A 16,040-nucleotide genomic window follows, 5' to 3' on the forward strand; every position below is an offset into this window, starting at 1 on the left:
TGCGGCCAGAGGGTTATAAGCTCACCATGCTTAGTAGTCAACCGGTAGCCCTGTTTTTAATTAGCTTTAGCCAAAAGTATATCCTCATAAGTTACATACCTTTGAAGTCTTTTCCAGAACTCTCACTGGAATCCGAGCCATTTCTGTACTAAATCAATATTACTTTGGGATCTATAGGGTTGCGATCTCCTGAATATCATATTCAAGAGCTTTAGTACTAGCCCTCTTTACTATCTTCTCTTACTATTTCTTTATATGCTCCGTAATCCTCTTAGTTAGTTTAGATAAAATTATCTCCTCTGCTACTTCCTCCTGTTCTGCTTCCTCATTAACAAATAAGCTATTCTCTCCATTCTCTTCTTCTCCTTAAACCTTAATAGTAGATAATTATTCAGAAGCACCACTCTCATTAATATTAATTTCCCTCTCTCCTAAGGCTATACGTATACGGCAAGCACTCTCCTTATAATTCAGGAAATTAGTAGGTGGCTTTCGTCCAAACCAGACCTCGTACGGCGTATTACCCTTAGGAAGGGCAGATATAGCCGTAGTATTAATTACCCATATAATCAAAGGAAGTAATTATATCCAAGATTGGATACCAGTATCCGCTCGTACGGCCCGCAGTCGTTTCTTGAAGATTCGATTAGTAACCTCAATAGAGCCCTGAGATTGGGGGTAATAAGCTCGTCCGCGAATAATCTTTATCCCTCTCTTCTTGCAAACCTTAATTACTTTCCCCTTAAACTCGCCCCCATTATCACAGGCTAGAATAGCAATATACCCATTATTATTTAGCCATTTAATAAGCTCATCCGCAGCTTCGTCCGCAGTCTTAGCCTTAAGCCCACGGATCCAAACGAACTTGGAAAAATGGCATTTCAATTGCCAGATCCACGTATATTCTTTATCCGGATCATGCTATAATAATATTAGTAAGTGGTATAGATAAAAATTGCGATTTTTATGATTTTCGCGAAAATCGCGAAAATCGCGAAAATCGCAGGAAAAGCTCAAAAATGCAGGAAATGCAGGAAATACAGGAAAGGCTAAAATAGGGGTAAATCATATGACTTAGGGAACACTTACACGGAAATCTATTAAATCCAGAACCATACGCTGGCCAGGATAATGAGATTGAATGGGTATTACCCCTGTATTATTCTTTTGAGCCTTCTCCTTATTACAATGAGCACAATAGGCACTTATCCAAGCGTGATTATTACGGGATAAGCCATACCAAAGTCGTCTTATATACTCAAATATAGTATTAGAAGCTATTATATAATTAGTATAAAAATTAGTAGCTTTAAGGGAATACTTACCTACATGTATTAATTTCTCATGAATAGTAGTCAAAATCTCAAAGGCATTATTATAGCAAAGAGTATACCGGGCTAGAAGGATCTCATTGCGGCGAGTATCGTGGTACTCCTTACGATATACTTAATTATCCTGAAGCTCGTACAAGTGGGATTCGTGCTTAATATTAGCCTAGTAGCGCTTCTCTGCCTTAGTTCCACCAGGAAGCGGAGCATTAGGATTTTGAAGCCACTATCTAATATCCATACGTTTCCTAGTAGTAAGAATTTTCCTACTACTCCCCTTAGCAAGCCTCTAATCCCATGCAGCTTCGTCTTTGGCAGACTAATTATTAGTAGGCTCTTTAGTAATTAGGGAGGGCAAAAACTAGGTGCCAGACGAACGAGCTCCTGGAGTAGTAATATTAAAATATTACTCTGCTCGCCCATAAATACGCTAACGAGGCGTATACGGGGTTAGGGATAAACGAAGGGTTAAAAGAGACATATTAGAAGTAAGGTAATTAATTAATTAAGAGATATAAAAATCAGTGGTTATGCTTGGTAAATTAGTGCTTGTGGTACTTGTAGTATAAACTGTATCTAGAAAATAAGGGAGTAAAGGCCCCATATATATCTAGAAGCTCTGGAGAAGTGTCTTTACCCCTATTATTACTTCCCTTAATGCCTAGAAAAAAATTAAATAAACTATATAATACTATAGGTATAGCATAAATAAGTGAGGTATAAGCGAAATAAGAAAATTAGACTTGAGGATATACTTAGTATTAAATATTAGAAATCTATATTATAGCATAAAGAGTAAGGCTTAAGCGAAGTGAAGAACATAGAATTAAGGATATATTTAGTATGAACTAGTAAGTAAAAGCTTTTAGCTCCCTTAGCCCCATTAGCCCCGAAACCCCAATATTATACGATTGATCAATCGGGACATCGATTGATTAATCGGGACCCACTGTGGAGCCCGAATCGTAATCCCCCCCCCATTGATTAATCGGGCGCTACAATTGATCAATCGGGAGGGCGATTGATCAATGGGAGGGGGCGATTGATCAATCGCTCGTATTGACGAACGGGGGGGAACAGTACGGGTGTTCTTCAAAATTTTCGGATCCCGTGAGACATGAGCCAAAAATGTGCAACGATATCTCGGGAGGTGCAGAGGTTCTCGTTAGGAGTGTGGGGTCTTGTTGTATCGGTACACGCTTCCTGTACGCAACATATCACTGCATTGGGCCCAGGGTATGAGGCAAGTCGAGACGGGAGGTTACAGTACACGTTATTTAGCTTCCGTATTAGCTTCCCCGCCTCTTGGATAATGCTGGATCTTGTGGGACCTCACTTATTGACAGTTTAAGACTCATTTTAACTTTCCTCGTGACCAAGGCTTATATGTCTGACAGAAGACTGTCGAAATCAAAGGATTTCGAGGCCACAGGATAGACTAGAATAAATCCTAGATCTGGACCAATATCAAAAACACCCAGTATCTGTCATTTAGACGCCCCGGAGAGGCCGCTCACCAAACTTTTGGTTGCACTGTTGCGCTAGAATGGACCCCGACTTTATATTAATTTTATGAATTGCGTGTTAGTGAAAATGACTGTGTTTCCAAGTGCAAAACTCTCGCTCTGTTGTACAAAACAAGAAGTGGGTTGTAAAAAGAGGCAGTGGTTTGAAATCAGGTACTATTTGTTAGGAAAAGATCAACAGTCTGGCAGAACGGACGAGTGTTTGTAACAAGACATAATTGTTTTCACCGGGCATTGTTCTGGGGCAAGGATCAACCATTCCATAGAAATGAAGACTATTGCAAGACGCTGCCGCGGTTTCTAAACGGAGATTGGTCGGTATGGGACAAGAGACGATGCTGGGCTAGTTACGACAGTTCTACAGGGTATCACTAGCACTGGGATGGGTATGGTCAGCGTCGTGGGCCTACAGCACTAAGGTTGAATTCTATGATGAAACTTAGAAAGGTAGCCCCTGAGGTGGCTTGCACATTTGCATACGTGTACCACTGTCTGCTGTGCAAATGACTGTGCTACTTCCATCCTTATTGAAGTAGCCGAATACTAGGTAGAGAACCCAGCCGGCCGTTATAGCATGCATGGAAACGTGCGTGAAAATTGCTTTGTGGACATAGGGTTTACGCAGGAGCTCTAGGAGGAAGTGGTGATGCTGCGTAACTCTGAAAACCAGATTTGCGACGTATGCTGTGATACAATGGCCGGTACGTTTCTTCACCAGTATTGTTGGAAGTATCGTTGTGATGTGCCCTTGCTCGCACTAAGAATTAGAGGAGTTTTGTAGAGAGCCAATGAAGCTAGTGTAGTGAAAGAAGAAAGTAATATAAGTAGTGGCTAATATTAGCCATGAAAGCCAAACTTCAGAGCACTCACACTTATTACATCTGAACAGATTCGTACTCTTCAGCTTTCTCTGTCTATTTTCTTCTTTTTTACCACCTCTGCAATATGCGAGCTCGAAGCATCCCTTTACTTGCCCTCTTAGCTAGCAATGCCGCTGCCGAAAGCTGCACTGCGGAAGTATCTCAATTGCCATGGAAGTTTGCCGCACCCACAGAGGCATCTTCTTGCCCAAATGGGACTTCACTCATTGTGGCTAACGAATGTTTCAAGTTATATGCATGCTCTGGCTCCCCTGCTGAGAGCAGTCATGGTTCTGCTGGAAGAGCATCGCCAGGACTAACTGGTCAGGGTCCAGCAGGAGGAGGTGGAATTCAAGGCTCAGTTGGAGGAGGCTCGGGTGGTCAGAATCCCCAAATTCCTGCCGTAGGAAATATTTATGGTTCAACTGGGGGACCGGGTTCCCATGTTCCAATCATGGGAAGTCAGCCAGTTGGCGGAGGTCTTCACGCTTCTGTTGGAGGAGGCTTTGGAGGTCAAGCTCCTCTGGAACCACATCCATTTGGAGGCTCAGCTGGAGGAGTTTTCGGAGGTGGTGCTCAAGTTCCCATCGGGGGTTTAGCTGGTGGTATTCTTGGAAGTGGGTCTCCGGGCCAACTTGGAGGCTTGGCGGGAGGAGTTCACGCAGGCGCTCAAGTTCCAGCCGGGAGCAATCCCAATATCCAGGTTCCAATAGGAGGGTTGGCTGGAGGTATCCTTGGTGGAGGTGCTCAAGCCCCTGTTGGAGGAATTCCCCATCACCAGATTCCCGTCGGGGGGTCAATCGGTGGTGTTGTCGGAGGGGGTCCTCCAGCTCCAATCGGCTCCAATCCCAATCTCCAGGGAGGAGCAGCCGGTGGTATTTATGGAGGTGCTCAACCTCCAGTAGGTACAAATCCAAATCCTCAGGGAGGCTCGGCAGGGGGTGTAATCCGAGGTCAGGTTCCTGTTGGAGGTAGTCATAATCCTCAGGGGGGAGCTGCTGGTGGAGTAAACACCCCATTTCTTTGTCCCAAAGCCTAAGCCCCCTAATCCACTGGCCTGGAAGGTGTCTCATCATTCCGACTGGATCCCGGCTCCGCTTTTCCCAAAAAAAAATTACGGTGCTAACTGGTTCTAGGTCTACGGTGGTGCTCAAGCTCAAGTCGGTCCCAATTCAAATCCACAAGAAGGCTCAACAAGTGGAGTTTTTGGAGAAGGCCAAGTTCCAGTGGGAGGAAATCCTTACGCCTCAGCTGGAGGAGTCTTCGACAGCGGTCAAGGCGGCAATCCCAACCCCCAAGTCCCTGTCGGAGGAAGTGGCGATCACGGTTCCTCATGGAGCTCTCTCTGGACTACATCCTGGGGCACTCAGCCTACTCCATCTCCAGTTGGGGGAGGTCAAAATCCCGCTGGTGGGGCTTGGAGCACAAGCTGGAGTTGGCGTAGTCAGCCGACTCCTGGTGTTGTTGAGGGAGCTTATGACCCTCATTGTTCAGCCTGGGTCTCGAGCTGGAGCTCAGCCTGGGGCAATCAAAATCCTCAGCCGACTCAGAGCACTGCATGCGCCAATCAGAATCCCCAGCCCACTCCAGCACTAGGCGGTGGCTCTGGAGGAAGTCAGAATGCTGGCGGAAATCAGTATGGCCAAATCCCGTACGGTGGATCTCAGTATAGTTGGAGTGCTCAGCCAGCTCAGGGTATGGCTCAGATTCCCGCCGGTCAGCCGCCAGTCTTGGGAGGCAAGATCAATAATCTTTATGGCAGGCGTTAGTCATCGGTGGTCTTCCTCTCTGGACATCAATAATTGACAATATTGCGTTTCAAATACTTGTACTTTTAATGAGTTTTCCCCCTTCTCAGGATAGCTTTCTTTTGCCTCTGGGTACTCTCCTAGCAATTAATTCTTTGGATACGCGGCTGCCTTGACTGTCAACAGTCATCCCTACCACCGCATAAAATCTTATTCCACACAAGTAGGCAGTGGCGTGTTCCCTCTCTCTCTCTATGGTGTATTCAGATGCCCCCTCGTTATATTTCCTCTACGAGGAGTTGATATGAGTGCTGAGAGGATGGATAGAGTGGCGTAAGAGCTTCTTGATCTTTAATTACTTGGGAAATGGCAAAATTTTGCCTATGAAACGCATACGCATACAGTGTTCTTAACGCATTAGGACTATCTGAATCACATCCAGTTTCTCCATTTGAAAGGTTATGAGAGATTATCCTAGTGGGACTTGTATTCAATGTACTCGAGACGCATAGAATGGTAATACCATAGAAAGTGCCAATGTTGTATAACTGGAGGGAATCGGGAAGATGACGAGGAGATTGTTCCACGATAGGATCGAACAGTCAGGGAGTAACCGTCAAGAGAGGAACAATACTGCCATCTTGCTTCATCATCTTGACCTTGTCTTTTGCTTCCTCATTTCCTTCCAATACAGCCTCCACCAAAGTCTTGATATCGGGAGAACTCTCATACTTAAAATAGAGCTGCTTCAGTGCCGGCAAAGTCAAGATTTTCCAGATCGGTTTCGCGAGTACACCAACATTGCCATGTATGGGGTATTCTAGCCATCCACGACTGTCTGTGTGGGGGTAAGTGATGATATTGACCATGGCCGCCGAAACTGACTCAAGCCCCTTGAAGTATTTCGCCAAGGCTCGGCTGACCATCTCCAGTTGGCTGATGTCCTCTTTGCGAACACGGTGGAAATTTCTGTGTCGGTTGTAGAAACGCACAAGACAGATGTCGAGCTCGATCTTATGAATGAGAGCAATGCAGTCCTTGGGTACTCGTCTAATGAATTCTTTCAAGGCTTGCACGTTGACCTGAGAAGTTGAACCCCAGGATCCATTGCCTACGATGAATGTACTGCGTGCGTAGAATAGGGTCTTTGCCTCTTGATTGATTTGCTTGTTGACTCTCCTTGATGGTAGTTAGTAATTGCTCACAGATTGTCTTACGAACGCTGGAACAAGGAGCACAAATTGTCTCTCGAAGCCCGTAGCACTCTTTTGAGAGTATTCATCGTTTATCAATCTGAAATAGGAAAGGGGCTCTCCCCAAACACCTACAGTAAGCTCGCAAGGCTGGAGTGTTCTTGCTTCTTCCGTACATGCTCTTTGCGGGGCGAAGCGATTGGGATTGGCTCATCGAGGATGATCAGAAGGTCGTAGATGCTGTTTCTGATCTCAGGCGGAAGGCCCGTGAGCTTTGCCATTGTACTCGTGATGGTTGGGTGGTTGATCTGTCTATCTGCTTGTGGCTTCGCCGCTGACGGGCTTGAGATCGAAGGGGAAGGTGGCACCGTCACAGCGGGGGGTGGGGTGGCGCCGAAGTTGGCTATTCCAGAAGGAGACGAATGAAGGCTCGAGAATCTATGCAGCAAGATAGGTACGCTAGGTTGGAGGCCACGCCGCGGGCGTGAGGATTCGATGGGAACGTTGAATGGTGTGCGGGCGCAAAAGACATTTGTCAGGAAACAGGCTGCGATCTCCGGAAGGTGAGATTACTAATGTGGCTGCCTAAAAGTCGACTCAGTCAACTTAGCTACCGTTAAAGAAAGTTATAGAGACTTAAAGTCGCGGTCAAGTTATCAAACTGGAGTGTATAAGAAAATTTAGTTCAAATATTGTGGTTCCGTAAAAGGGCGCGCCCCGCCCACCATATTCTCATCGCGGCTCGCAGAAAGGTCCTTCTCACTCGCCCTGTCAACAGCATCTGGCAGATCACGAGGCGAACCTTTGTATCAGGAAGATATTAAATTAGATTAATCAATTTATCTGAATGCTGCCGTTATACCACGGACACGCGGAGCAGCGCCACCATATCCAATATTTCTGCCCGTGGAGAATGGCCATAAGGGTATCTCAAATCGTTCGCCAATCTCATCATGTCCTGGATATCTGGGACGTGCCGTGGCGAGACGACCGCAGAAGCCAAGAAATGCTCTTTTCCAAGAATGGGAAACATATCGTGTGATTTCGACGAGTCCATGTAGTCTTCCTTCGAGAACTGGTCGGGCTCTCTAACGACAGTAACATTTTCGCTACCGACCACTTGCACAGCCCGGCCCATAAAGTCATGAAACTTCTGAGAGCTGATGCCAGGGAGCAAAACAATAGGGTCTTGACCTGCAATGCGGCCTGTCATTGTGATGGAGGTCAAGGTAAGTTACCTATACGTGCGTTGACAAACCAGAGGGGAAGGATGGGCACGAAACAAAAACGGGGAATCTGCGTTAAAAATGGCTGTACTCAAGAGCACGGTGTAACGAGATCAGCCAAGAGACTTCATGATGTTCAAGGGTTCACGAAACAAACCTAAGCCCCACCAACCGGAGGAGGAAGGAAACGGGTCGAAATAGATAGGTCGAGAGGGCCCGACTATGACTTCTTACCTTATAATATTGGTTTCACTGCATGTAAGTAACTGCTGGCGAGATTGAGGGGCTAAAGGTCAGCACAGACCAACAGCCATGCCCTCCTCGGCGGGCCACAATGACTCCCGAGCCCGCCGGTGTTCTACATCTTATATCTACAGCTTGTGCCGCAATATTCCTATTAATTCTCCCTGTGAGACTTTGGAAGCTTCGCAGTTCTGGCATTAGAAGTGTTCCAAGCTGGAAAGGGCGCTTCAAAGCTGTTAGTATCTTAGTATCTCCCATCTCGGGAACCTGAAGCTTCTCCCTTGGCCTAATCATGTCGCTAGGCTCTCGGGCTATTACTTTCCATTACATTATTCGTGTACTGGACAAAAGTTTCAAGCTTAGATGTTCAGCATGAGGCTCATTGTCGGTTCTCCCTGTTTGCCTCCTCAAATGCTTCGCTGGGCCTCGGCCTACTTCTGCTCCTAGAACAGCGGCGCCCTCATCAGATTTCAGATCTAGCCACGCGATACCTTCTTGTGTTTGTACTGTGCGATGTCGTCTATCTAACTATGCCATCCGACATTGCTGGGCATTCGACTCTCTCCCGGCCGGTGCTTCTTCGCTGTTACATGCAATCGACGCTGTTAATCTTCGAATATGGCACACAACGCCCCGCCCTTGATGTTTTTAGCAGGCACCAATTTCCCCAGGAGCTCCACGGCCTCTTCAGTCGGCTCCTGTTTCTGTGGATCAACCTAATCCTCCTTCAGGGATGTAAGGATATTTTCACCCAAGCAGATATGCCACCGCTAAACCAAGACATGATGCCAGAGTCCACAAGAAAGTCAATGGTTGAGATATGGTCTCAACGAGGTCAGCAAAGGGCCCCTCAAAATCGCTTATCGTTTTGCTTCTCACTTGTGGAATAGCAAAACCCGAAACGCAGAAGAGTCTACCCCCTGGCTGTGCTGAAGTGCCAGAGAGCTACAGTACTAGCCAACTGATATTACGAGCCTAGTCAGATAAGTCTGTGTCGCACAGGGCATTTTAGCGAGTATTTTCAGGCTGTCGAAAACCCAAGTCAGCTACTTCACTTGTATTTAATTAAACAACCACTTATTATTTATCTTACATTTTAATAATTATAATAGAGAAGAGGTTAAATTATAATGTTAACCCCTAAACTAATTACTTGTTACATTGCGCAAAAAGTTTAAAAAAATATTTGTTAGTGAAATGCCCTGTGCGATACAGACTTATCTGACTAGGCTCGTTAGACACGACCCCGTACCACACCACACTTCTCATTCCCACCCCATATTAATTACTTAATTACTTAATAACTACTAGGGCAATTCACGTGCAAATTGCATCGTTTTAATTATCGCAATTCGCTCTTTTATATGCCCAAATATTATACAGTTTCATCCGTCTAATTATCTTAATATTTAGTATACCACCTATCGGCCGCAATACAAGCCTTTATTCTCGCCGGTATACTTGTATATAAACTATCGAATAACCCCTTATCTAATATACCCTACGCCGCTTGAATATAAGACTCTAGCCTCTGTCTTGTATACTCTGACTCTGATTTATCTGCCGCTACCTCTGGGAATATCTTATAGGTCTATAACGGCGGGATCGAGGCAATGGTACAAAGGCTCAAAGATCCAGGAAAATCCCATATATTGAGAATACTAAGCTAAAGAGAAGAAGGAGAAAGAGAAGGAAAGGGAGTAAAAGGAGGGAAATACTAGCTAAAATCACTGAAACGCCGGCTAGCTAGGTGAAACCAGTCATGTGACAGCCACCCCCCTTTAGCCCCCAGCCAGCGCCGTTACAAGGTCCTTATTTTCAGGTGCTACTAGATATACTTAATTGGGTTAAGATCAGGGAAGTATACGGGCCAATTTACTATCTGTATAATACCATAGAGTGCAAACCAAGCCTGAACTATATATACCCGGTATATAGAAGCATTATCTTGTATAAACAAGTAACTATCGTCAAGTTATAAGAAAATTGGGGCTACTTCTGTATTACAAACCTCCAGGTAGGAGTTAGCTAAGTACCCATACTTTGTCGACTCAAAATCGCGGTCCATAATATAATAATTGGACCTCCTATAGTCCCAAAAGTATTCCCAGACCATAATCTTTATATTCTTGCCCGTACTATAGATTTGAACCATCTCCTTATACCACTTTTGCTCCGGTATACGAAAGCACCATTCCCCCCTTTTACCCCGCCCCCGCTCTACAGAACACTCGTCACTCCACACCACCAAGCCCCACTCCTCTTCTGTCCATCCTTCTCGTACGAGACACCAAGCAAGCCGTGCTATCGCGTGAGCTTCTGTAAGCTCCGGGCGTCTCTTTGCTCTCCAATTGCATATGCCATGCCTCTTGAGGATCCAGGCTTGGCAAAAATACTTTTGGTATCGATAAGGTATTGATACTGGATGGTATTACTTAGGTATCGCAAGAATCGATACTTGGCCTTAAATTATCTCTTCCATTTATTATTTAATTTATATAATAATATATTTATATATAATTTCTTTATTTTCTAGTCTTTCTATTAAAGGAATTACTTAATATTATTAATAAAAGTTAATATTATTTTAATTTAAAAAAGCTCTCGTATTCGGAAAATTTAGTATCGTATTCGTATCTCTTATCGGAACGCTTATTATAAGCGAGCCTCACGAAAATCTCAAAAGCTATTTTTTGCTTAAAATAGCCGCATTGAGACGAGTTTTAGTCTAAACTATAAGATAAGTAGCTAAATAGAAAGCCTAAATTAAGTAGAATATTTGCGCTACCAAAAGCTTTCTTATAAGGGAAGTGGTTCTAAAGTTAATTGCAATTAAAGGGGGGAATTGGGTTCCGGGAATCGATAGGAATCGATACTTTATCGATAGTATCGATACCTTATGATTCTGGCATCGATATCTATCGATACCAGAAATTAGGTATTGCTGCCAAGCCTGTGAGGATCTTCTTGATGGTTTTACGCCTATAACCCAGCTCTAATTAATTAATAACCTGTTGGTATATATCCTTTGGGTTCAGGCGAACGTAACGGAGGATTTGACGTTCATTGGCATCGGTATATGATTTCTTGCAAGGCTTTCGTGGTAGGGAGTGGCCGTCGTTGCGCAATTCGTCTTGCTAAAGTGTGTAATTAACGGTGCTGCGAGTCAATTTTAGGTCCTTTGCAATCGAGGTAGGATCTGCACCCTCTGAAGCCTTCCCTATAACTTGACCACGTATATAAGGAGAGATCTCTGACCCCTTAGGGCGATTTCCAGAGATGGAGCGTAAAGGAGTGCGTAAAGGTGGCATTTTGGGTAATATGTGTAAGGGGGTTGATGGGGGAAATCGCGTCGCGTCGCTTAAATACGCGTTTCGGCTAATATCAGTTGGTGGTGACTGTACGGAAGGGGGTTGTAAGAAGTCATGAACACCTCCCCTGTTCTGCCTCTACCAGAGTAGGTAATTTATGGGGCGAATCGAGCGAAATGGATTTTTTATTGGTCCAAGCGCTTACCGCCTTGCAGGGGGGGGTTCATGACTTCTTACAACCCCCTTACGTACCACAGACACTGGCTTATAGTATTTGCCGTGGCAATATATGTTGGCATTGCGGTACGCAGCCAAGGCTCGTACTCTTCTTCCCGCACGCTAACGTTCAGCTTTAGCTATCGACAGCTGCGTACCAGAATCGTCTTAACTGATTGAAGCTGATGACTAGCAGTGCCTTAGTGGGACTTATTCATGACCATACCATAAAGTTAGCGAGCGTCTCGTACGATAATGGCGCGGCCACCACACTCATGAGCACTGACACTGATGGCCTCGATGGCATTGCCGAAATGGTTCATGAGATATGGGCTCAGATTTTAGAAGTATTGATTGGCATATGGCTTCTGGCACGCCAGGTTGGGTGGATCTGGCCGCCTCCGCTCTTTCTTATATATTGTATGTATCTCATTCCACAGCTCCCTGCGTTGACAGGTACTAATATAAGGTACCTACGTAGTATGCTCTCAAATGAGTCGGTTTGTTGCAAAGCACTTGCAACCTGGCCAGAAGGCTTGGAATAACGCAACGCAAGATCGCATAGCTGCTATAAGCTCAATGCTCAAGGCGATGAGAATTATCAAGATGCTGGGGTTCCAAGACCATCTGAGTCGTCGTATTCAGAAGCTTCGAGAAATAGAGCTCCAGACAGCCTCAAAACTGAGATGGATCATGGTATACTACAATGCATCAGGTTTGTTATAAGACCAGATGAGTTTTAACTGCTGCCCGTTGTACAAGCTAACGGATATTAGCTAATGCCCTCGGGATATTCTCCCCAGCCATCACACTGGCGATATTTGCGGTGACATCCGAGGCCAAGGGTCGCAGCCTAGAGACGGACACTGCATTTACCGCCGCAGCCGTCTTGGGCATGGTCACGCATCCTGCAAACATGGTAATGACAATTGTACCCCGCGTAGTGTCAGCGCTCTCGGGATTCGAAAAGATCCAAGCATTCTTACTTCGGCCGCCATTACAAGTCAATCGTAGGGAGTTACCGAAAGCTCCTCTGGCTTGGAATTCGGCACCTAGCAATCTAGTAACACCCGGCCCTGCCATTCGGATCAGCGAAGTTCAAATCGGCCATCCACAAGTTGTCTTGGAGAACATCAACATCACCATAGCCACTGGAAATTTCACCCTCATATCTGGTCCTACTGGCAGCGGAAAATCGACTCTATTGCGCATGATCCTTGGAGAAGCAATCCCCGCTCATGGATCAGTCTCTTTATCCACGCAAAGGATAGCGTACTGCGCTCAGAGGCCGTGGCTACCTAATGGTACAATCAAGGAAGCCATCTACGGTGCTACCAATATCTATGGCTCAAATTTTGAAAATTTTGAGAAACGGTATGACAAAGTTTTAAATATGTGTTGTCTCACTCATGACATCGATTCACTTGCGGATGGAGATCAGACACAGATTGGCAGTAGGGGACTCAATCTGTCCGGCGGACAAAGACAACCTGTGGTAGGTTTCTTGAGACTGCCCCAGAAGGACCGGATACTCAACAAACTCTAGGCACTCGCTCGTGCATTATTTGCAAGATGCAATATACTTCTGCTGGACGACACATTTAGTGGCCTAGATGGTGAAACCGAGTAGACTGTTTTTAGCAATCTATTTGGACCGTCCGGTTCATTGCGGCGGCTGGGGACCACCGTGGTCCTCGTTTCTAATTCCGGTGAGTTAATCCCATGCTGTTCGCTAGTCTGTCCGCGTACTAGCTTACCCCTGGATAGCCCAGTACTTTCTAGCTGCAGACCACATCGTGGTTCTTGGAGATCGTGGAATCGTCGACCAAGGGAGCTGGCAAAACCTCATTATCAAAGCTGCATCCATAGCAAAGTTTGCTTCCAGCCATACCAGCAAGGAAAACGTTGTCTTGTCGGCCAACTACAATAAACTCAGCGCCCAGTTGCGGGCAAAGGACGCGACGGAACTGGACTTGGCGAGACAGACCGGCGATACCGCTCTATACGGTTCTTTCACCCTCCCCTATTTTCTAGTGTTGCGACTAGCGTAGGCTAACAACACCTCAGGTTAATATCTAGGTTTCAGTGATTTTGTAAACCTCCTCTGTCTCGTCAGCGACACTTCTATATATTCTTTCTGCATGACGATCCCCCAATAGTGGCTTCGGTTGTGGACCGAGTCAGGCAGCAGCAGCATCGCATTTACGTTGGTGCATATGTCTTTCTCTCCACAGTGTCCTGGATCACGACTAGCGCCCAAGCTTGGTACGTTTACTGGCGAGCTCGGGCTGTTCGTGGCTAATCCGTTTCTCCAAGAGTCGTCCTTATCCGACTTGCTTTACGGTCTGGGTCACGGATACATCAACGCCTTGTAAACATCGTCACGAGGTTTGTATTGCTGCATATAAGGATCCCTGATTGGATGATGTGCGAGACAGCTAAGTATAAACAGCGCTCCGTTATCTTTCTTCTCTCAAACAGATAACGGCTCAATCCTGAATAGGTAAGAATGGATGCTTGCTTAGGTGGCTTAAGGTAGTTAATTAATATTGATGGTTACTAGGTTTAGTCAAGACATCCAGCTTATCGATAAACAACTGCCGTCAGCGTTTCAAACCATTGTGACTCGTAGGTTCCACGCACATTTTCCTGGAGGCTTTGAAGCTAATAGAACTATCAGAAATCTGCAAGCCTGTTATGCAGGTTATAGTTCTTTGCATGGCAGAGAAATGGCTTACTATGCTATTCCGGCCTGTGTGCTTCGGGTTTACTTCGTGCGGAAGGTCTATCTTCGAACGTCGAGGCAATTGCGATATCTGGAGCTAGAGGCCCGCGCAGGCGTCTTCTCGAGTTTCTTGGAATCTGTAGGTACCCATATTCTAATCAAGACGAGCAGGTAACCTGGGATTTTGTTAGGTTGAGGGCCTCGAAACAATACGCCCCTTTGGTTGGTCCAGAGCCGTTATCCAGAACAACATTCTGGCGTTGAACACTCCCAGCGCCCAGAGTTTCTTCTCCTTTGTCTACAAAGATGGCTTAATGTTGTTCTAGATCTCTTGGCTGCAGGTGTGGCAACAACTGCGATTGTCATAGCTGTGGTATTCCGAGAGCATGTCAGCGGTGCGCAAGTCGGAATTGCGCTCAACATTATCCTCGTTGCAAATACAACGCTGCTGAAGCTTGTGGAGAACTGGACCATTATGGAGATCTCTCTCGGTGCCATTTCTCGCTTGAAAACTCTGGAGAAGAACACTCCGCTTGAGGGTGGAGCGAACTGGAGTATGGAGCCACCTGCAAACTGGCTTTCCAGTGCGCAGATCGAGTTCTGCGATATCACTGCCGCCTACCAGTACGTACCTGCCAGAGAGCTCTCTCTGCCAATAGCTAACTAGTTGCCCATCCCAGCGCCGAGTCTCTTGCTATAAAGAATTTGAGCCTGAATGTCAATCCTGGTCAGAAGCTCATCGTCTGCGGTCGCACAGGCAGGTTAGTCAACCCTCGCTTTTAGATCGTCTCCATTCCAGGACTGACCTTTACATACGAACTGGTAAAACTACGCTACTATTGACGCTGCTCAGACTTCTGGAGCTTCGGTCTGGTAAGATTAAGCTGGATGGTATCGATATCAAGCGCGTCAGGCTTAATTTGCTGCGCCAGCGCTGCTTCGTCGCGGTATCCCAGGACCCCCTCCTTTTGCCCGAACAGACGCTGCGCTTCAACTTGGACCCAGACAACTCAAGACCGGACGGGGATCTGATTGATGCATTGGCCAAAGCGGTGTTGTGGTCACACTTTGTCGAAAGCGACAAACGCGTTGAGGGAGGCATCGCTATTTCTGGCTTTGGCGAGCACCCGATCCTCTATCAGAAGGTTTCATTGCTCCAGGAACTTTCTGTGGGACAGTGTCAACTATTTGCGATCTGCCGGGCGCTTGCCAAAACCGGCGCGTTACGAACTTTAGGCGTGACGCCAGTGGTTGTCTTGGATGAAGTCACGTCCTCTCTTGATGTAGCTACGGAGTCCACCATCTTACTGAGGCCATTAGCAGGCTAGTCGACAAAACCGAGAAGCGAAAAGTGATTTTCTGATTTTTTGATTTTCGCGCCCGCACCCCCCCCCCCCTGCCCCCCCATACCTCACTAAAAAAAGAAGTACAGCATACACGCCTTATTCTCGACTACTCCTAGCTCCCCCTTAGCTTGCATGGTCCGTAAGGCAAATCCTATGGATTACAAGGCATATCTCCATCTCCCTTACTCTCTGTATCCTCCATACTGCCTAGATCACTCGAATTATCTATATCTTCTTTGTCCCCTTCTCCTCCAGTATCCTTGCCCTTCTCTGCTATAACCTCCTTCCCTATTGCCTTCTGACCTTGTATCTGTCTTT

General features: G+C 46.0%; 3 protein-coding genes across 3 annotated transcripts; 2 read left to right on the forward strand and 1 right to left on the reverse strand.

Moving 5' to 3' along the window:
- Nucleotides 1-3,799: 3,799 nt before the first annotated feature.
- K444DRAFT_636437 (uncharacterized protein) lies at nt 3,800-5,483 on the forward strand (the record flags this gene model as incomplete). The annotated part of the gene is made up of 2 exons (XM_024883993.1): nt 3,800-4,615; nt 4,851-5,483. 2 exons carry the CDS (start codon nt 3,800-3,802, stop codon nt 5,481-5,483), a joined length of 1,449 nt encoding a protein of 482 aa, XP_024727964.1.
- Nucleotides 5,484-5,851: 368 nt separating this feature from the next.
- K444DRAFT_224130 (uncharacterized protein) lies at nt 5,852-7,266 on the reverse strand. Its single transcript, XM_024871177.1, has 2 exons — nt 6,791-7,266; nt 5,852-6,641 (listed from the first exon to the last, which is right to left on the reverse strand). The coding sequence occupies exons 1-2, from the start codon at nt 6,934-6,936 to the stop codon at nt 6,065-6,067; spliced, it is 723 nt and encodes a 240-aa protein (XP_024727965.1). The 5' UTR covers nt 6,937-7,266; the 3' UTR covers nt 5,852-6,064.
- Nucleotides 7,267-8,654: 1,388 nt separating this feature from the next.
- On the forward strand, nt 8,655-15,704 carry K444DRAFT_656557 (P-loop containing nucleoside triphosphate hydrolase protein; the record flags this gene model as incomplete). Its single annotated transcript, XM_024886092.1, has 16 exons — nt 8,655-8,958; nt 11,707-11,738; nt 11,834-12,071; nt 12,133-12,366; nt 12,428-13,146; nt 13,198-13,267; nt 13,419-13,658; nt 13,731-13,762; nt 13,811-13,857; nt 13,968-14,039; nt 14,104-14,154; nt 14,215-14,515; nt 14,568-14,612; nt 14,651-15,000; nt 15,057-15,137; nt 15,176-15,704. The coding sequence occupies 16 exons, from the start codon at nt 8,655-8,657 to the stop codon at nt 15,702-15,704; spliced, it is 3,345 nt and encodes a 1,114-aa protein (XP_024727966.1).
- Between the last annotated feature and the right edge of the window lie 336 nt (nt 15,705-16,040).

This window comes from Hyaloscypha bicolor, assembly GCF_002865645.1.
Source record: "Hyaloscypha bicolor E unplaced genomic scaffold K444scaffold_182, whole genome shotgun sequence".
Classification (NCBI taxonomy): Eukaryota; Fungi; Ascomycota; class Leotiomycetes; order Helotiales; family Hyaloscyphaceae; genus Hyaloscypha; species Hyaloscypha bicolor.